Source organism: Haliaeetus albicilla, chromosome 27 (genome assembly GCF_947461875.1).
Source record: "Haliaeetus albicilla chromosome 27, bHalAlb1.1, whole genome shotgun sequence".
Taxonomy (NCBI): Eukaryota; Metazoa; Chordata; class Aves; order Accipitriformes; family Accipitridae; genus Haliaeetus; species Haliaeetus albicilla.
Genome location: NC_091509.1, coordinates 2,434,990 through 2,456,332, shown reverse-complemented (window position 1 = coordinate 2,456,332; position 21,343 = coordinate 2,434,990). Strand labels below are relative to the sequence as shown.

The 21,343-nt window shown below is 48.1% G+C and overlaps 1 protein-coding gene across 2 annotated transcripts in view; it reads right to left on the bottom strand.

The window, feature by feature from the left end:
- PCDH1 (protocadherin 1) overlaps positions 1-21,343 on the bottom strand; it is a 56,441-nt gene that overhangs the window by 15,804 nt on the left and 19,294 nt on the right. For both annotated transcript variants that reach the window (XM_069772883.1, XM_069772884.1), the window contains exon 4: positions 12,947-13,166. In XM_069772883.1, coding sequence (XP_069628984.1) covers positions 12,947-13,166 — 220 coding nt within the window. The remainder of the gene's footprint in view (positions 1-12,946; positions 13,167-21,343) is intronic.

Sequence of the window (21,343 nt, the reverse complement as noted above, 5' to 3'; positions counted from 1 at the left end):
AATTTAATAATCTTTCACTAGCAGGACAATGAATCGGGGAAAATTATTCTTGCAGGGGGGCCAGTAGCCACAGCGCAAAGCACTGTTCAAGGCCTTTGAAGTCATATAGGTGTTTAGCTGACAAAAGAAATCACGACTTTATGAAAACAGCTTGCCTCAACAAGGGGGTCTGGAAACAAAGAAAACCAAGACCACCCGGAGAGAAGCAGAGCAGGGGAGAAGGAAGAGCCCTTGGTAAAGAGTCAAGTCAAGCCCCAAGGAAACTGGGAGAGGAAATGACAGTATGGATTTGCATACATATACTTTGCTTGCTTTCCACAGATCTTTCCTGGGCTGCTTAAGAGTAAAGTGAGCACCTTCACTTCTCATTTCAGCTTTCTTACAGTCTGTTCTGACTGTAGAAATGTGCTGGTTGCCTGAACCATAATGCAGACACTGAGGAGGAAGAGGCCAGAATTTGCCAGCAGATCCTGGCAAATCCTTGCCAGAATTTGCAGCAGATATTTGAAGGACCAGGGGACAGGCACTAAATCCAGGGCTGATGCTCTTCGGCTGCCTTGAGCAGGAAACGTCTGTCTGCTGATGGAGGATGCGCACATAGACCCAGATACCACACCCGGCCACAGAAAACCAAATGCACATGAAATCCAACACACAGCAGCTTTGTGAGCATTGGGCCAGCGGTATGGTCATGAAAATTTGGAGGAATGATCCGACACCAAATGAGGGTGTCTGGCTGCTGATTGCTCGAAGATCAAGAGCAGCCCACGCAGGAGAGCCTGAACCTCTGAACTACCCAGCCCATTTCTCTGCAGTGAAAAGACATGCCATAAACCCAGCTGAAAATGCATGTTATTGATGCCTCAAACACCCACAGACTCAGAGGTTGAAAATCTGCAGTGGAAGCTAAATGGGGAGAGATTTTGTGGCTGGCACATGGCAGAAGCAGCATATGCACTGGTCAATTCCTCCTCTGGTGCAGCCAAAATATATGCCAAGAAATCAATCCAGGTGGTTAACATTTCTGAATTGAACCACTTGCCATCTTGCTGGCATGATTCCCCACCAAGGCATTGAAAGGATTTGCAGTGCTGATGGCCATGGCCAGACAGAAGTCACCTCCTCATGTAAAAATAGGAGGCATCAACGCTGATGCAGCTTGCTAAATGTGCAGCTCTGAGCAAACAGGAGGATATCAGTGTGCTGATGAAAATGGGGAGGTTTAGGAACGGGGCACACTGGTTATGGTTTGTTTGGGAAGACCCAGGAAAAAAAAACAGATCCTGATGAATACTGCTCTGCCCTATGTTTGTTATTAGGATGGCAGAGAGGCGCTCTTGTGGGAGAGTGGGAAAAATAAGGATAATCGCTTCCGATAGGGAATATCAACCTCCAGCTACCCCTGGGTGCTGCAGTTTACAGACTGCTGGAGGTTAGATGCAATAAAGTTTGCACCACTCGAGGGAGACCTGCCAGAGGCGGTTCTAAAGGCGCAGAATGAATAAAACACACTTTAAAGAACGAGTAAGGATTAAACCTGCTGCCTAACATCCTGGTAGGACAACGGGCATACATCATTGCCTTGCATTAGAGGCAGATTGGCAAAGGGGATTTGCCAGCTCTGTTACCCCCAAAGCACAGCACAAGGGAACAGCAGGATGATCACGAGAAGATTTTGATTTCATGGTCCAACAAAGATGTATGAAAACTTCCAGAATCAGTCCAAGGGCACAATTTTTACAGATTATTTTTCAAAAGGCAAAAGACAGTAATAGCAGGTCTGCTCCTTATGCGTAGTCCATAGCAACAGAAAGTATGTGTGTAGCATCAAGCAAAGCAGGGGTGTACCTGTTTGAAAGACCAGCCCAGAACAGGACAGGTAAAGAGCTCAAAAGGACCTGTGATTTGAGAGGTCTAGTATCAGCAATTGACCCTTTGAAAGAAGCCATTAATCATCATTAAGGAGGTTTATGTCCCAAGGGACCAAAAGGCAAAACAATAAGGCGAGTCCTGTGTCTTATGATGTGGGTTAGCAAACAGAGACAACAGCGCTTGGAGAATGAAAAATAAAATGCATGTGGGCAGCAGGGTTTACCTGCAGCGGGGAACTGCCTGAACATGGGAAGGGTTCTGTCTGCTGAGGGAAACTGATAGCATGAACAATAACATCGAAGCAGCATTGTTTTCAGGAAAGGCAAGATATTTGCCTTCTCTCACTGATTTATCTGCATCTCTGTGGGTGCCCCTTCCTGTGTGGCTAATAAGCAGCAAGACGCTAGACACGGAATACACAATTTCTTTTGCTTTTATTCATTTTCTTTCTAGATATAATAAGTCTTGCTTTTGTCAAGATCCCTGTTGTCTGGGTAATTTCATCTAGAGATCCTCAAGGAACAGAGATCTCCATATCCCTCAAAGTTTAATATCATGATTTTAGTTGGCATATTTTCAAGCAATAACTTATACAGCTGAAGAAGAAAAAAAAAGATTACTTATGTCTAATTGGCATTATACTAATTACCAGCAAAATACATCAGGCAAATATCACATCTACTCACTCTCTGTCATTTTACATTCCCTACTCCATCTTCTCTTTGCTCAGCAGCTATAAAACAACACAACATGCTGTTCTGACATATCCCTGAACAAAGATCATATCCTAAGCCTGTCCTCCTTTCTCTCGCTGCCTCCTTGTTATTTCACTTCCAAGCAAGGTTGTTTTAAAACAGAAACAGACACATAACTGATTGAGAACTGCTGGTTTTATGAACTTGTGCCCATGTACTCCAGCATCCTGCTCTTCTCTGCTGGATCCCTTCCCCAGCCACTCCCAGTGTTTTCTGTACAGAGGGTTTATGGCCATGCATGTAAGAATGTTTTACCTTTTATATCTGAGTAAGTATATATGCACAGATAGACTAAAACAGAGGCACACGTCCTCTCACACATGGGCCATCTGAGCTGATTTATTCCTGACTCAGAGCATTTTTGCTGGTTTATGCGAAATTATTTTAAAAGTGAAATAAGTTAAACCTGGTAATGCCAGTCTTACACTGGAGTAAGGGTCCTGAGTGTAAATCTAAGCATCTCCAATACCCGCCACGAGCACTGTCCTCATCGTTTGGCTCATTTTGAGGTTAGCCTGCTTTCGCCTGGTTCAGAGCAGCTCTCGACCGGAAAAGAGCCCTGGCACAGTTTGGGGAGGAGCACTGTGGAGGAACCCTTCCCAACAGATAGGATGGATGAAGCAACACTGACTGAAAGAGTTTAGCCTAATAGACACGAGCTGTGCTGGAGCAGTTGGCCTCAAAGCCCAAGAACAAGATCTGTCTCTTTGTTTTTAGTGATACGGCAGTGGAAGGAGCACCCATGTAGGACTCTGTATCCATCAGGCCCTGGGCATTCCAGTTCTTCCATCAGTGAGGTGCAGCTCCCCTCTCCCATGAGGAGTGAGGCTGAAGCCCATTGCAGAGATTATCTGGGAAGCCTTGTACCCGGTGCAAAGGCACAGCCCCTTCTCCATCCCACTGTGGTCTCCAGTAACAACAAACACGGACAACTTGTCACTACATGCCTCTGAGACCTGTCTAGATGTGCCTGCCTGGGAAAACGGAGCCTGCCAGACATGAAGCACATAAGCTTCCCCCATTTCTGCTTGTTGAAAGCTTCTTGTCTGGCTCAGACCAGATAGAGGGCTGAGGTGTTGGAAAGGGAGCCCAGGTCCAACCACACTGCCCAGGGAAGAAGGAGCTGACCACCACGTGGCTTCTCTACACTGCTGTTGTGTCGGCACTAGCCCTGAGCAGACTGCATGGTTGCATCAGCTCACATGAAATGAGCCTTGGATCCTGCAGGGGAACCTCAGCTCCCTGAAAGGAAAGGCAAACGCAGGGGTTGATACGGTTAGATAACCTCTGAGTCAAAGCAGCCTATCCTTGGTATCTCTCACCAGATGCCATGACTAATGTTAGATTTATGGAGTGTCCTCTCTGCAAGTAAAGCAAAGAGCTAGCGTTACAACCACTTAATGGAGGTGACTTCAAATCAGGATGGATGAGAGCTTGTGGGAAGGAGACAGGAAGAGAGATTCATTAATAGTGAGAGCACAAAGGATAAAATCCTGGGGAAGAGCGAACAACTGAGACTGACATTTGACCTGTCTCAGTAGCAAAGCTCACATTGATTTCACCGGGGACAGGAATGAATCCCTTATCCTCTCTCTCATGCCTACGAGAGGGATTTTCCACCTGAGGGATCTACACCTGACCGATCCTTCAAACTCAGGCACATGCTATTTTTATGAGAAAGAAAATGCAGTGTGAAGTCCTCAAGAAGCTCAAATGGGAGACTTCATAAGCTTCTCCAGCATTAAGTTTAAATCCCACACTAATGCAGGTCCCTTTACATGGGAAGAGGTACTGCCAAGCAGGAAGGTTTATAGAGACATTCAGGAGCATTTGGAGGCAGATAAAGGGGAAATAACTGAGTTAGATCACACAGGAGCTGGAAATGGCATGTCAAATTACTTCAAAAGGTGCTTTCTAAGGAATCAGGTCTTTGAAAACAACAAACAGTCTGGGACTGCTGAGGGATCCTAGTTGTCTACTGCTTTTACACTTGGTTGCTTTTTCTGGTTTAGACGTATTCTAAACCTGAATGCCGACCTCATCTGGCTGCTCACTGCCCTTCTGCAAAATCCCTGCTTTCTGCAACTTCAGCTCTTTGTGGAGCCACAGAGTAGTCAGGTTAGGAAAATTGCTCTGACTGAAGAGCAATATGGCAAAAAAAAAGTGATCCAGCAAAACTTCAGCCTGATCAGCTCCCCAGTCCAGTTCGCCATGCAGCCAGACAAACAGCTGTGTTGGCACAACAGAGCACATGGCACAGGGACAGGGATGAGCAAACCAAGACAGAGAGGAGGGGAACTGCCTATTTTGGCACTCTTGCTAACAAAACACACGGAGTGCTGGCTGTGGTTAACAGGTTCATCAACAGAAATGCTCATAACCCATCTGCTGGCTCTCCCCCATGGATGTCACATGGACCATCTGCAATTGCTCCAGAGCACCTGTCCAAAGGCAGGACACCGGATCTCAAGCCCTGTTCTAATGCATATTTTAAAATGTTACAGAAAATACAAAAGAAGAGTCTGAAGGAGCTTCAGCCAACCCCTCATTCTGAGGAAATGTCCTCTCTGGAGAGCAACATAGTACAAATGAAGAAGGTACCTACACTCTTGTTCCTGTTGTGGGTCTAATTCTGAAAGCTTTAGCAAACTTGAGTTGAACCCATGAATAGTTTGAGGATGACATAAACTACTTTTTGGAAAAGAGACTTAGATTTGGTCCAGATAAGAATAGCTGTGCATGACCATTTTCATGGGCATTTGCAACCATTGCCAGGCAAATGCAAAAAACCTAAGAAGTCCTGTGCAGACTGAGTGGCAGTAACCTGTATCTCAGGTTGTGAAGGTGAAGAGTTCCCTGTTTTAATGTCACTAAGGCTGCAGGAGTGCATGTCCGGCCAAGTGAGAGCTACAACCCAGCCTGCTGAGATGAAATGGTGGTCAAAAGTGTTCCTGCCCTGGACTGGAGGAGGTACATGACACTGCTTGGTCTCCCTGGTCTGGGAGACTGGGAAATCCTCCTTTCCCTGGGACAGTAGAAGTCGTCTTCCCTGTATAAGCTCATTTATAGTTCTTCTTACATAAAAATCATATGCTTCCATGTGTTTGCAATTGGATCCTATAAGAAAAGTCTCAAAGTTTGCTGTGGAGCTGATGAAGCCTAGTGAACAGGGAAGAGTGGTTCCAAAAAGCAAGGTGAGTTTTGGGCTAACTTTCAGCATATTCTCCAAGCTTGTGGTGTCTGCAGTATTGCCCAGTAAATCAGCAAATTTAGAGGAGGGTCACCTCCCTGAGATATGCACTCATGATAACGCAGGGAGAGGATTGTGTTGGGTAGGGCTTCCAAATGGAAGAAACAATAAAGATTAAGAAAAATGACGGGATTTTCTCCATCCAGTAGGTTCAGAGCAGGAAGAATGTGAAGGACATAAAAGAAGGGATATGACATTCACTAATTTCCATAGTCTTGCCACAGACAGCAAGAGGGGATGGAAGATGTCACAGCCCAGCCCAGGATCACAAGGAATAGCAGAAAACTTAAAAAATCCAATCTCGAATGCAGGAGGCACACATACAGCCATAGGGACCTATATATTCTACAAAAGAAGGCACCTTCCTACTGAAATATGAAGCTTTTTGTCTCTTGGGCATTGACTCAGAACGACTGTCCTGCCTAGATTTTTCATAATCACATAACACAACCACAGTTCAGGGACAGAAAGGACAAAAATAGTAATCAGAATCCAACAGAGAAATTTGCTTCCTTCAAATAACTGCTCTAGAGATGTCCAGGATCTGCCAAGGATCTTTGGAGAACTTTAGGACAATCTTACATGTGAGCTACCACATAATCCTGTGAGACAAGAAAGACATGTCAAATAAATTATTAAAGCTATTTTGGACAACGTCTGAAGCAAGTAGCATCCTTCTTAGAAGGTCTTGAGAGGATTAAAGGCATTCTCTGTAGCTAGTAGCAATGTACTTGTTACTCAGTCTGGGGAAGAAAAAACAGCTGTACCCTATTTACCCTGGGATCCTCGGTACAATTAAGGAAGGTGACCTGGTTGACATGGCATGCCACAACTGCTCTGACTGGAACGGCTCTTTCGTAAGAGAGAGTTTACCCAGACACAGGTGCTGGAAAACACGGAAAAGAAGAAACAGGGTGAGAACAAGTTCGAAATTACAGCTCAGACAGAAATGGCATGTTGAAACCAAGATGGTGTAATCCATGACCATTTGCAATCCGTTGGATGTTGTCTATCATGATAAAAACTTTTCCCACATCTCTCTTCAGTAGTGATTAGGAAAATCAGAAGCTGTCTTTGGGGATGAACCAACATTAAGTGAAGAAAGTAGAGAAGCTCACAATTTCTTATGAAGAAATTCAGATGCTTGTAGAGCTGAAGATCACTGAGAAACTAGACATAATTTGTAGAAGTATACAAGATGCAGAAGATGGTCACAGAGAGTATGCATATCCTAAACAAGAGCAGGACTTGGAAACTACTAGTAATGACAAAACATCTACAATAAGTAGTTCCAGCCCTGATGTCAATAGTCAGTGTTAAAATGGAAAGGGCTGCAGATTAGTTAAAAAAAACCCACAATGTCTCAGCTAGAGAGGAGTCCAAGTGTCAGCCAGACCCAAGCCAATGGTCCTCAGCTGGTCAGATGTGTGACCTGCTGGTTCTCAGTCAGCAAAGGGGAGACCAGTGCACAGTGCCAGCCAGAGACCATCTTTCTTTATTCCATGGACAGCAGCATTTATCCTATCCTATACCATACCCTGTTTTCTCCTACAAAGTGTGAGATCTTTCAGTAACAGAAGAGGTCTGTGTACCAGTCAACCTATCTGGGCTCACAGGCATTTGACCAGGAATGGAACAGAGCTAGCTCAAATCCCACATCCCAGATGGGAGCCCAGGCAAAAGCATTCCTCAGCACTCTGCAGCAAAGCAAAAATGCTGCAGAGTACGTTTGAAAAAAAAAATCCACAGACTGAACATGTGCCTGGAACACTTTCAAGACAAAAGAGACATTTAAAGATAATGCAAAAAAAGAATAGGTTTTAAGATCTAGAGACTTCACTCTGCCAGACAAGGAGACAGAAAGTAATTTTTTTTGTCCCATCTGCTGGTTGGAAGGAACTGAATGACAATAGCAGTGAGAACCTTAAGAAGAAGCGCATGACCGGACTGATGCTAAGCAGAAGACAGGTGATAGTGGCTTCCCAGTGCTGCAAATCCAACTCATCACTGTGAGCAGTGAGAAGGGACCATTGGCTTGGAGTCTTATTCTGAGCCACCTGCCTTCTCAAGGTGCTGTGATACTGCAGGGTGCACGCACAGCCCAGTGCTAGCCAGAAGCAGCTCTGTTTGCATGTGATGGACACATGCCTGTCGTGAGACTATGAAGACAAACACTAGCAGTCACATTATCTCTGTGCCTGGTGCTGCTATGGGTGCCACTGAGTGCTGCTGGAGAGCTATGGGCTATCATGTGGACACATCCCCACCGCTAAAAGGTTGTTGGCAAATTGGTGATCATGTAGACAAAAAATGATATGAAGGAATGGAAGATTGAACTATAATCAGAAGTGTAGCAAAGGGGAGCCAGAAGAAAAAAATCTCCCCAGGCTGCCTTTGCAAGGGTTGCCAAAAAGCAGCACATACACCCAAGATGTGCCAGATGTTGCTGCTGCTGCCCAGGAATGGGTCTTCAGGTCTGTGGCGACATCATGAGCAGATGGCAATGGCTGGGAGGAGCGCAAGGAAGGGTGGGAGGAAAGGAAGAGAGACCCAGCTGCCAAAATGTCTTGCCTTGGCTCTGCTCACAGTAAGGGACCTGACTCAGGTTTTGAGTGTATCAAAGAGAACTTTAAACGTTGACTTGCTTGCATGTGATCTACAAGCACGCATCAAATGAGGCATCTTCTAATATCGATTCAATGGAAAGAAATGGGAGCTAGAGCAGCTCAAGCAGAATTTAAGTGTAGGCTTGTGAAACTGGGGGCAGAGAGGATCTACCACCAGAAGGGCTCACCAGGGGTCTCACACACTTGCCACCATTTGCTATCAAAATGGAATCTTTCCAAAGGAGTGCTCCCAGTCAGCCATGGTGAGACGCAGAATCACAGGGTGAAATTTTATGGCCTGTGTCACACAGGGGTTAGGCAAGCTGCTCCTTCTGGCTTTACAATGCATCAATCTATCAGTCTTTCTTGAAACAAAGAAGAATCTGGACTGAAAGGATTTTATCAAGTCCAGCAGTCAAACCCTGGAAATGGCATCTCAATTCATTTGCTCAAGCTGTGATGAGGTGTACAGAGGAGGTAAGAGACCATGAGAAAAAGGCTGGTCTTGTCAGAAAAGCCTATGGCTATGAACCAGGTGAGAGGGTTTTACATCTAGCTCTGCCACAAAGTCCCAAAGCCATGCTGCTCGCGCCTCATACGTCAGCGACTGCCCGGAGGCAGCCGATGCAGCCTTGGCTTCACCATCCAAGAGCAGCTGGAGACCTGCCTTGTGGCTCAGGAGCACTGGGATGCTATGGCGGTTCTTGCCTTCCAAAAAGAGCAGACCGAGGAGCTGCCAGCTCATCCAGGGCAACACCCAAAGCTAGCAGACATCTCAGAAATGCAGATTATAATTTTCTATTTCATTCCCCAACCATGGTGGAATTTCTTCCCTAGAAGGGGAGCTGTGAGGATAAACTCATTAACATCTGTGAAGTACAGATACTACTGCACTAAGTGCATTGCAAAAGCTCATGAGATGACTGTTAATTACATATTCAGTGTGCGGTTGTAATGGCATGCATTAAAAAAGGCATGGGGTCCCCACTTTAAATAATGGGGATAAAACAGACTAAACATTTGCCCCTGTTCTGTGGGCTGAAGAACGCAATTCAGAAATACTTCATCCACTATATCGTCATCTCAGATACCTTTGTACCACACAGGGACAGAGTGAAACAGCCTTCATGTAACATTTCCTAAATTGCATGTATTTGGTCCTGTAATCTTACCAAATTCTCTCCATCGTCAATGGAGAGAGACTGGCACTTTCATAATCCAAGCTCTACATGCATTATGGCAGGACAGATCCTCTGCAGAGCAGAATCACTCCCAGGCTTCTTCCAACTAAAGCAAATCTGTGATACAGGGGGAGCAGATGTCTTTAGCAAAAGCAACGGGTGGCCAAGTGGGAGACTAAGCTCAGTTCCCAGCTCAGTGTACCCCACAGAAGTGGATAACAGCACGGCAAAATGTTGGGGAGGAAACAGTGGGCAGCTAGGTAAAATACCAGGGATGACAAATGCCTGGGATGACTGAGGAGCTGGCACATTAGTGCCAAGATACTGGAGAAGTCTTCATCCAAAACATCATAATTCCTCCTGAAAAGGACCTGGCTCAGCCCCTGCAATACAGCATTTTACTGCAGTCTGCACAGTAAAAAGTGTCCAAAAAAGGAGGACACTGATATGTGTGTTAATCAAGTGAAGAACCATCTACAAAGAAAAGGCATGGATCTGTCTTCCAGTTGAAAAGCTATAAATAGCCTTGCATACTTGCTTATCAGATTGGTTCGGCTGCAGGGATAATCTCCTGGAGAAAGCAATGGAAGCCCTGTTATGTTGGATATTTATAACTAGATGAAAGCCTAGAAAATGCACAGCCGTGTCAGTCCTGCACTCATGCCACGAGATAGGGTGAGTAGGATCCAACTCGTCTCTTCAGTTTAATGTAAGGTCAAGAATGGCTTAGTCTTCCCAGCCTCACAAAAAACAAAATCTGATCTCTTTGAGGGGCTGGTGCTGCTTGAGCAGCTGCAAAAGCCAAGACAAGGGCATGGTGAGACAGTCCCCAAAAAGGTCATGATGGTCCCACATCACTGGAGACTCTTTGCAGGAAGCAAGACATGACCCTTCTCTGGACAAACAAGACAGAGAGGTCTTGTTTGTGCCACAGAGGTCTGATGTACCACATCTTGGGCAGGCGGACCGTGGGAAACGCAACTCTGATGAACTGATCTAACACGACCAGTACTTCCTAATCTCCAGATCACCTGGCCTGGTGCCAGGGTCCCCTAATAGTCTGCTTAATGGATCACGACCCTGACCCCAGCCCCTCAAGTTCATTGAACTGTCTTTGCCAGATTATCTGCAGAGCACCAGGACTGACTAGGGTTAATGCCTGTGGATTCCCCAGAGCCTTGGCCTGCCATGGCCTCTGCACTGAACCTGGTTTATACAGGTCAGGACGGCTCCTGGAGGCACTGGAGCCTGACTCCCCAACCACTGCCACATGAAGGGAGCCAAGCCAGGACAGGCTGAGGGATGGCAAGCAGAACAGGGTTATGGTTATCCCCTGGGAGCCTCTGTACATGTCTGCATCACACACGGATTTGTTCATGGATGGGTGTGTGGAGATTTCTGTCCTCCTGGGCTGTGAACATACACAGGGTCTCTTATGCAAAGGGAGGAAGCTGACTAATTTATAGGGCAGATTGGGTTTTGTGATGCTGTGGGCAGGGAGCCATGCCCCGGTGCTCTGTCCCTGTGAGAGCCACTGCTTCGGGCAGTGTCCCCTAGCCTTTCTCAGGTCTGCTCATCCCCATTGGGCAGACAATGAACATCCCAAGGACTAGAGGCAGCTCTCTCTGCCCTCCATCTCCTGTTGCAGACACTCCAGGTCCTCCTCTCTGTCTCCTCTTTCTACGTTTAGCCCTGCTTCTCCCTCATCATCTCTGGGTTGCCTGTCATGGTCAGGGTCTCAAACTTTCCTCTTCCAGGCCCATCATCACCACAACCCCACTATATCCTTCAGCACTGCCATGTGGCATCTCCTTGCCCACATGCCCTTCAAGCCTCTCTTGCAGGCACAGGCTCATACTCAAGGGCACTTGGGAAGTCCAGTACTGTTGTCCTGCACCAGGACTCCAGGAACCTCTCCATACTGCTCTTCCCAGTTGACTGGCTGATACTTTTGGCAAGAAAGTGATCTGCACAACACTCCTAAAGAGGAGGGTGCCTCATATTGCAAGAGCAACAAATGGATTTGGGAACCCCACCAGACCCGGCACCACCATGCCTTGCTTCAATGGTTGTAGCATAGTGAACTCCAGCATTACTCCAGGAACTAACCTGGGAAGAAGGAAGAGATGTTCCACTAGACCTTCAAGACCACAAATTACCCTGGGCGCCATGTGTTCCTTAACAGGGGGACCCAGCAGGTTTGCAGCTCCCTAGACCAGCTGAACACACTCTCAGCCATTTTCACACCACATACAGACCTGTCCCAAAGTCAAGGATGCTCCCAGAAATAGGGGGAGACTTCAGGAGAACCCACTGCACCTCGTCTTTTTCCCTCCCAGAGGTTTCTTTGAACTTGCCAGCTCCATTGCAACCTCCCCTCAGTACAAGAGCACAGAAGGCAGCAGGTACAGGAAAGTAGATGTTATGTGCACAGCCAGAGCCAAGTCCAAGGAAGCAACTTAAGCTGGCCAGAGAAGATAGCTTGGGGAGTGGGCTCATTGAGGGTAGTCAGGCAGGCAGCACAGAGGCAGCACAAGAAGCAGAACTGGGGTTGAAGCTGCGCCAGGGCAGGGGAAAGCCAGCTCTCCCATGGTGAGAGTGCAGACACCTCCAGTGGCATTCTCAGGTAAAGGTGGACCTGAGCAGGAGGTGACCTGAAGGGCCCAATGAAGGCAGGACATGTCGCTCTCGGGTTTGCCACCACCATGCTTTCTGATCCTCCACTCCAAGTACCTCCTCACCCCATTCTGTGCCACTAAACCTGCTCTCCTCCTCTGTTCCCCGGGAAACTCCCATAGCTCAGACACCCATCACAGCACAGAGAGCTGCATCACGCCCCAACCACCCCTAGACCCCTGCCCTGACACAGGGGCAGGCACCCATGGGACCACCTGACTGCTGCACGCAAGCTCACCGTTGGCTGGGCTACAACCCCCTCCCCGTGCTGCCATCTCGGACCATCCTTTTGGGCCCCCTGTCTACATCATGCCAAACCCACCTGCCTCCTCGACTATTCCCACTCCCACATCTCCTAGCCCCCAGCAGACCTCCTCTCCCTCACCTACCTCTCCCCTCCTCACCATGTCCTTTCTGCTCTCTTGCTTTGAGCCTCACCTCTTCTCCAGCCTCCCAGCCCCACCAGACTTGAGTGTGACAAGCCTGTCCCAACTGAGCTCCTTGCCCCATCTCACCCACACCAGGGGAGGTGCAGCATTGAGGATGAAGAGCCTCGGGCACAGGGTCCTTGGGGAGGTGGCAGGCACGCGTGCCGCGAGCACATACCGTTCTCAGGGTGCTCCATCTCCCCGATGCTGCCATCAGGCGTGGTGCGTTCGTAGTGATCTTCAGGCAGGGCTAGTGGCCCGATGCGGGGCCCCGATGATGACTTGCTGCTTGGGGTCTCTGATTCCTCCAGCCCACTGTCGTAGTAGCTGTGCTGGGAGGGATCCTGCAGGTCCTGAGCCTGGCTGGCTGCAGAGAACGTCACTCGGCGATGAGGTAACTGGGAGAGAAGAGAAAAGCTGTTGCATCATGCACCCAGCAGATGAAGGCAAAGGCGGGGTCATCAAACCTGATCCCTAAACAAAGGCAGTGCGCTCCTGCTCAGCGCTCCCAACACCAGCAAGGTCCATCATCAGCCCCCCACAGCCAGCCCGACAGACATGGTGCCGGGCTCCACCCCAGCCAAGAGCACCCATCAGACACCACCCCATGCAGGGAGCACACCTCGCACGGTCTCTGCACTCTCCTGACCCAGCAGCTCCCTCCATGGCTCATGCGCCAGCCTCCTCTTGCACGCAGAGACAACCCTGGGCAGATGCCCTCTCACATTACAGGCAGGCTCCAGAAATGTCCCCCATTAGCACAGCATCCTGAATCATTGGCCCCCACCCTTCATCTGGGGTCTGCACTTTGCAGTCAGACTCTGCATGCAGGCTTGGTGCTCTCAGAGACCTGTTCTCAGAGACCCACCTGCCAAGCCCACCCGAGAGCCTCTTTAATGGGATCACTGCCCAGCGGTGACATCATCCCTCACCTTCCAGCCTCTGGCCTGACACCATCGCTCATCCTAAGAGGTTCTCCATCAAGGGTCACCATCGCTTCTTTTGTCTGCTTGTTAAACATTTCAAAGACCCTACTTCACACTTTCTTTCTCCAGCTTTGCCTCATGCTTGGAAGGAGCTCCCTGCAAACAGCCATTAAGCTACATCATTATCCTCCTCCAAATCCTTCCATAAAATCCTTCTTTGTCGTGATTACTGAGGAGTGGAAAGGGTAGCACAAGTTCGTAGGGGCAAGAGCAGGATGATGAGTGCAGAGAATGAAACACAAACACCAAGAGGGAGAAAAAGACACAAAATCACCCATAAATGTAGGCAGGAGCTCAAGAAATGAGCTATTTGATGGGGGTCTGAAGGCGATCAGGAGCGAGAGGAACCAACACGCCATTTAGGTTGAATACCTTTTTTGCTGATGTCTTTACTACAACTGAGTGGCAATCAGGCATCCCACATAGCTAGCACCGATGAGGAAGGGGTTGGAATTGAGACTAACCAAGGGAAGGAACACACAGGGAACATTTAGATGAGCTAGCTGCTTTTAGGTTGGTTGGACCTGATTAAATTCACCCCAGGTGCTTAGAGACCTGATTTAAGTAACTTCAGAGCTGCTGGGGCTTTTTTTTTTTTGCCTTTTTTTTTTTTTTAGATTTTTTTTAAAGAATTTGTAGAGACTCAGGGCGCTTCCAGAAGACTGGAAGTGAGCTAAAATAGCGCCTGTCTTTAAAGATGAGAAAAAAGAAGAGCTGGAGAATTATAAAACAGTTAGCTTAATTTCAGTTCCTGGAAAAATACTGAAACAGATAAAAGAACTCTTTGTAAGTACCTACAAGATAACAAGGAAATGAGTAACAGCCACTGTAGGTTTGTCACAAACAAACATGTCAAGCCATTGAACTTCTTCCTTTGAAAAGACATCAGGCCTTGTGGATGGAGGAGGAGCAGTAAATGTTATATCTTGACTTTAGGAAGTTTTTTGACACTATTTTAGACAATATTCTCATAAGTAATGCAGGAAAACAGTGCAGGTGCAGCATAGTACTTCTCTGCTTAGGTAATATAGTGCAATTCACTGCAGGGTGGATTCAAAGCATTTAGAAAGTTGTATTCAGAAAGTAATTACTGAAGACAGGTCTTTCAGCTGGGATGATGTATCAAATGAAATTCTTCGGGTTGTGTCCCGAGTCCATCGCTAGCCTGTATTTTCATTAACTGCTTGGATGACAGATGTGGAATATATCTGTCACATTTGCACACTTGGGAAAAATAATCACTGCACAAGCAGCAGGCTGGCTGAAGGATTGGGGGTTACAACAGATCATGGGTTGACTATCCATCAACAGTGTCAATCTCTCACCAAAAAATGCATCTATATTGGGATGCGTAAACAGGCGCTTTGTCTTTCAGTCACATAGGGATCTGTCTGCTCTGCTGGGCTCAAGTAGGACTTCAGAGGCAGAGCTGTGTCCAGTCTGGGCACCACTTTCAAGAACACGTGCACCAGTTAAGCAGAGAGGAACAGAAAAAAGTAGCTGTTAGAAATCGTAACAAACCATGAAAATACTGAGGAAACTGGTTTGGGGAGGAGAAGGCTAAGGGTGGCAAAGCCAGCACTCTTCAAGCTCATAAGAGCCTTCTGCAAAGAGAAAGGTGCTGCTTTTGACCATGGACAGGCAAGAAGGAATGACTTTCACCTGCAGCAAGGAAAATTGAAGTTAGCCACTACGGAAAAAAATACAATGGTAGGTTTAGCCAAGTGTGATAGATTGCCAAAGCAGAAGGTGCAATCTTTCTCATGAAGGGATAGGCAAGCACCTCTCGGGAGGTCTTCGTGTACAGCTCTGGAGGAGCTGAGGTCAAGGCAGTCCTGTCCACAGCAGAACTCTGTGCAGATGACCCTGCCAAGGTCATCTCCCAGCCCACTTTGTAAGCTGTGCAGCTGTGTAAAGCCTGCAAAAGCCTTCACTGCACAGACATCACTGCCCACCATGCCAGGCAATGCTGTCCCACAGCTTCCTCCTGCACCCTGACTGCCTGTCTAAAACTGCTTTCCTCCATCACTATGGCTCATCCCTAGCTCAAAGCTTCTACTTTCAGTCTGTGCTCATAAAACCCCAGACAAACAACTAGGGCTCCTTGGGGTGCCTGCAATAATACAAACAAACAGCCTCAGAAACCCAGCCTGTGACAGCTACTATCCCTCCCCCGAGGGGTCTCCTTCCAAATAGCATTACTTTTACCTAAAAAACACCTCCTTTAAATGTCAGATCCTGCCTGGCAGCCCTTGAAAGGGCTCTTCTCCTCACTGCAGGGCAAAGGCAATCCACATACAACCCTGCTCCCCTCCAACGCTTCACGGCAGCATGGCACTGACAGGGGTCAGTGCCTCCTCGTACTCTGCGCGGTCCTAGTAGTAGCTTGTGTCTGGCTGAAGCTCTCCACCCGAAGCGCCTTGTTCTGGAGTCATGGAAAGACTCTGAATCCATTTGTCTGGCACTGACTTACAGAAATTGGGTTTTGTTTGACCTTTCTCTGCTAGGTTAAAGAGCCTTTCAGCACATGGTGTTTTCTACACAAGAAGTTGCTTGTACAGTGCAATCAAAGCATGCCTCAATCTTCTTTTTGAGAAGTTAAACAAACCAGGTTCCTTAAGTCTCAACCTGCAAGCCAGAAAATCAGTTTTTGTGGCCCTCATCTTTACTTGCCCCGGTTTTTCCCCATTCCTCATCAGAGGTGATCCCTGCAGGACTGCTGGTGCCATTTCACCAGGGCTTTCTGCAGAGCCTTTCTTCTCCTCCTACCTCTCAGGTTTTTTCATCTGAGGACTGTATTAGCCCTTTGGCAGGAGCACTGTGAGTGCTCACACTGAGCTACTCATGCAGTGTGACCCTTAAATCCATTTTAAAGTCAGTGCTTTCCAGGATATAAACCAGCATTCCCTATTTCTCAATGTACAGCTTTGCATTTGGCTGTGTTAAAATGCACTTTGTTTAAATGGGCTCAGTTTACCAAGCAATCTGGATTGCTCTGCATGACTGCTCTATCCTCATCATGATCTCCCACTCCACCAATCTCCGTGTCAGCTGCAAATTTTATCAGCGGTGATTTTATATTTACTTCCAGATCATTGATTACAACGTTGAATGGCAGCGGGCACAGTACTGCTGCCGAAGAGCTCCTCCAGGAGAACCTTGTTCCACAAGGACTCCCAACCAACGACTGCTTTTCTTCACTAAGCTGATAAACCCGATCTTCATCTATCTAACAATGCTTTACTTATAATGAGTAGTGTTAATTCAAAATAATAACAATAATAACAACATAACACATTATCAACTCGGCGTCTTCATCAAACTCCAAGTTGATCAGCTGCATGCTGTAATCTCACACCAACATAAAACAAGCTCTGCTGCTTCAGACCCACAGGTACGCCTAGAGCAGATCCTGTTCCTCACAGTGGCCAGGAACAGATGCCTAAGGAAAGGTTTAAAAGCTGGACCTGTCATGTAATGACACTGCCCAGTATCCCTTCCCATCAAACTGCATTGACTGACGTCAGTGCTATTTCCATCATTGAGTTTCCTGCCTTAGCTATTAATCCAGTTGTTCCCTGGGGCTGGCGAGGACAGTGTGCAGTGCACACAGCATCCCCATCACTATTTCCAGCTGGCTCACGGCATCACTGCCCTCCCACTCCTCCTGGCCCATCCCGGCGTCCCCAGCTCCATTAACACTCCCAGATCAGAGAGCTCCTACTCCAGACCTTTGAAGATTGTTTGGCACAAATTATTTTATTTGATTATTTCAAATATCACTATTTCAAGGAGATCATATTTTTAATATCTTTGCTGGTTACCAATGCATTGGCATTTATTGAATACTTCTGCATTTTTCTACATAATTAACAATTTTGCAATCTCCATTTGGAAACGACAGTTACTAGATTCCACCTCTTTCTAGCACATTTTTTAAAGTACTCCTTTTTGTGTTTAGCTTGTCAAAATTGATTTTCCCCCAATGTTTCTGGCTTTCCTTGTCAATTTTCTACACTCCATAACTACTCATTTCTACTAATTGCTATATACTCCCTCCCTTTCCCCCCCCCCCCCATCTCCCCCAGTATTTATTGTTTTTCTATTTCTAACTGCTGTCTCCACTTTGCCACTGCACTAGAATGGGATCTGGGGCAGAGCTGTTTATTTTCTTAGCTGAGGAACTGTGGCTCTCAAAAAACTCCTTTCAAGGGCTCCCCAGTGCTCACTCTTATATTCCTGATGGGGAGACCTGCCTGTGCCAGCCTGTACATCTGAGGAGCAAACTGAGCCCCCGTCCCTGACTTTCCACAGGGAGCACCGGCAGTTGCCTCCAGCAACGGCGGATGCTCTGATGAAGACATCCATCCCCTGGTAAATCCTGCGGGTTTCTGTTGTGCTGCAGCTCAGTTTTTTTCCTGAGCAAGGAATTGTTTGCAGCTCATACGTTTAATGACCCCCATCCTCTGTGAAGTGCTCTCACACCTTTTTGAGTCCATGCCTGCTTTTGGCCTCTGTGGCATCCTGCAGCAATGACCTCTCTGCCCATGTGCTACACAGAAAAGCACTTCCCTTTGGTTTTACATCTGCCGCCTGGTAATTTTTCCTTGAACTTCTCCTACCTGCAGGGTTATGAGAAAACATGAGTAATTGCTCCTCGCTCTACCCCTTTCCAATTTCACAGATCCGCTCTGCATCCTGCTCCACTGTGTCCTCTGTGAGCTGCAGCGTGAGAGTACGTGCAGCCTGTCCTCCTGCAGACGCCGGGCAGGTCAGGCCAGCTTTGCTGCCCTTCTCTGCGCCTGTTCCAGCTCTGCCACAGCCTTTCCACAATGGGGAAGCCAGGGTCTCACCCACCGTTCCAGTTTTGGGGCTTCTCTGACAGTAGCCGGGACTTGGTTTGATGAGACATTCTCTCGGGCTCTCCCCGACAGCCTTCCCCAGCCTTCCCAGTCCTGGCTGCACACACCAAAACCCCCCAACGCCAGTCCCTGCCAAGGGGCTCCTCTGTCCTGATGCCCTCTACCATGAGGGTCCCCACCCACGGATGCCGGAGAGGGACTAACAGGGACCCCCTCCCTCCTCAGCACCACTCTGCTCCCTCCTGCCTCTCCCCTCCATCACAAACATCTCCAGCTCTCATCGGGACCCGCACCAAGCCGATTCTTCTTGCCAAACCCAGGGAAAACAAACTCAGCCAAAATGAGAGCAGCGTAACAAGGGAACAGGGCTGCGGGGTGTCACACGGGCTCCCCGCAAGTGCACGGCATCACCCTCTGTGCAGACGGCATGGACCAAGTGGCAGGAGATGCAGTCCCATCTGACGGACCAGAAATTGCACTGTTCACAAAGAAAACCTTAAAATCTGCCCCGGGCAGCCTTTTCCTGCTGACAGGAATGGTGTGGTGCAACAGCCCCCACAGAGGTGAGCCACCCTGCTCCCCCCTGAGCACCGATTAATGCTGGAGTGGTAGAAATATCAAAATTGTTAACTACCTCGCTGCTGATCCGAAAGCAGGATCCGCGGCGAATGGGCTCATCTGGCAGCCTCCAATTGCTCCTGCACCTCCCCACATGCCAGAAGCCTCAACGGCCTTTCAGCCAGCTGCCAAAGGAGCTTGCTTCCCCAACAGCCGCCACAATGCAGCAACTCACAGGGCTGAAAGTGAAAGGCAATGTCAGACCCACTGCCCAGAATATAAAAATAAGTGACAAGGGAGCCATTGTAGCACATGAGTTCCTCAACTTCAGATTAATTCATGAACCCCTCTCTTTTACAAACCAACCTGGAGCTCTGCAACATCCCTGGTTACCGGGAAAAAAAAAGAAAAAGATAAGCCCAGGGACCATTCCCCAAACTACACAGATGCACCTTTTCATGTATGGAGGTTTTGCTGCATGTGGGAATTATTTTATTTGCTAGCATCATGTCTGGAGAACAGCACAGCTCCAGTGCAATGCAACACAGGCCGCAGAGCAGGAGGCTGAGGGGAATGTTATGACCGTGGAAACCAGGGCAAGCCTCGAGGAAAGCTGGAGCTGAATTGCCAAGAACCATCCAGGGCAACGCTCTAGCTCTAGGAAAGGGGACACAAGCTCAGCTCTTGGCCATAAGCGGTCGACTGTTTTACAGCTCATCTGAGCAACAGCATGTGCTTCTGGTGTTTTGGGGTGAGGACGGAGTCAGAGCAGAAAGCTCTCCCCATTCTTTCCTGTGCTACCCCAGCAGCACACCGTCTGGCCACTGCACTGACTTTTGGAGAAGAAACGCCCCAAGCGCATCCCCCACTCCTCCTGCACCCACCCTCACGCCCAGGGCTGCCATACCTGCACGTGATGTGAAAAGCTCACAACGTTATGCGGCACCAGGCAGAACAGCATGATGAGGGAGAGTGTCTGCGTACAAGCAGCAAAGGCAAATGCTGCCCTGGCTTGGCGTCAGCCTCCTGGCACCTGTGGTAACCCTCTGCTCCCCAAGGACTGCGTTTCTCCCTCCTGTGCCCCTCTGGTCCCTTTTGTGGTCTCGGGATCCTGTCTGCCCCAGAGGTTCCTCCCCGCCCTGCCACAGCATCTCCAGGTCCAGATTTTCAGAGGCACAAGGGCTAGCTACCACTTCGTAAAATGGACTGAACCACGCCAGACAACTGCCTGCCTGGAGCTCCAGCCACCACAAACAAGGGAGGGTGATAGATGGACCCAGCTCTAAGCAAAGGTGTGGTCTACACACACCTGTAAGGCCCCTCTGGCATTCAGAAAAACTGTTCAGGCCTTCCCAGATTTTTGTCATTGAAAGTGGTGTCTCCAAACGAGCGCCGACAATTCTGGACAGGACTACTAGCAAACTTAAAGGCCCAGTTTTCTGATCTACCAGACTGACGATTTGCTGGGATCATCTCCATCACAGCTACTGTGGTTGCACAAGGCACATTAGCAACAGGGCTGACAGCTCTGGTCCATCTGATGTTCATAAGGTCTTGTCTGATGGCTGTGCTCTGCCCACAAATCCTTGTCTCCATCCCCATCCCAGTATCTGAAGTAAGGGTTGTTCCCAATAACCCTTTACCTCTTCCAGTGTTGACAAATGAAGCTACAGAAGGAATCCACCACTGGAGGAAAGACGCACAGGAATCCATGTGAATCACACCTCCCCAAACCAGGTATTATCTGAAAAGCAACTGCTCACTCTTCTTAGTGGCTGTTTGCATGGCTTCCATTGCTGACAATTAGCAAGTGCTGACCTTGCAGTCAGAAGAGAGGTGCTACAAGTCCTGCTGAAATAATGGTAGCAGAACAGCCATCCTAAAATGGACATCAAATCCCAAGGCACTATTTAATGAATAAATCTGGGTAAAATGTGGGCTGACGCCACAGAGGTGCCCTGAAGCCTCCTGAAATTTGCATGACGCTCAAAGAAGCCGCCAAAGCCCGGTGCCAACCTGCCTGGTCAGATCGAATTTATCTAACTCATAGCAAGATCTAACACAATTAGAAACCCATTTAGACAGCCTCAGGACAGCGATTGCCTAACCTCTCAGCCTATCAGAGCTCTGAGCCCATCAAAGATGTGCAATTTGGCTTTTCTTTGGTTG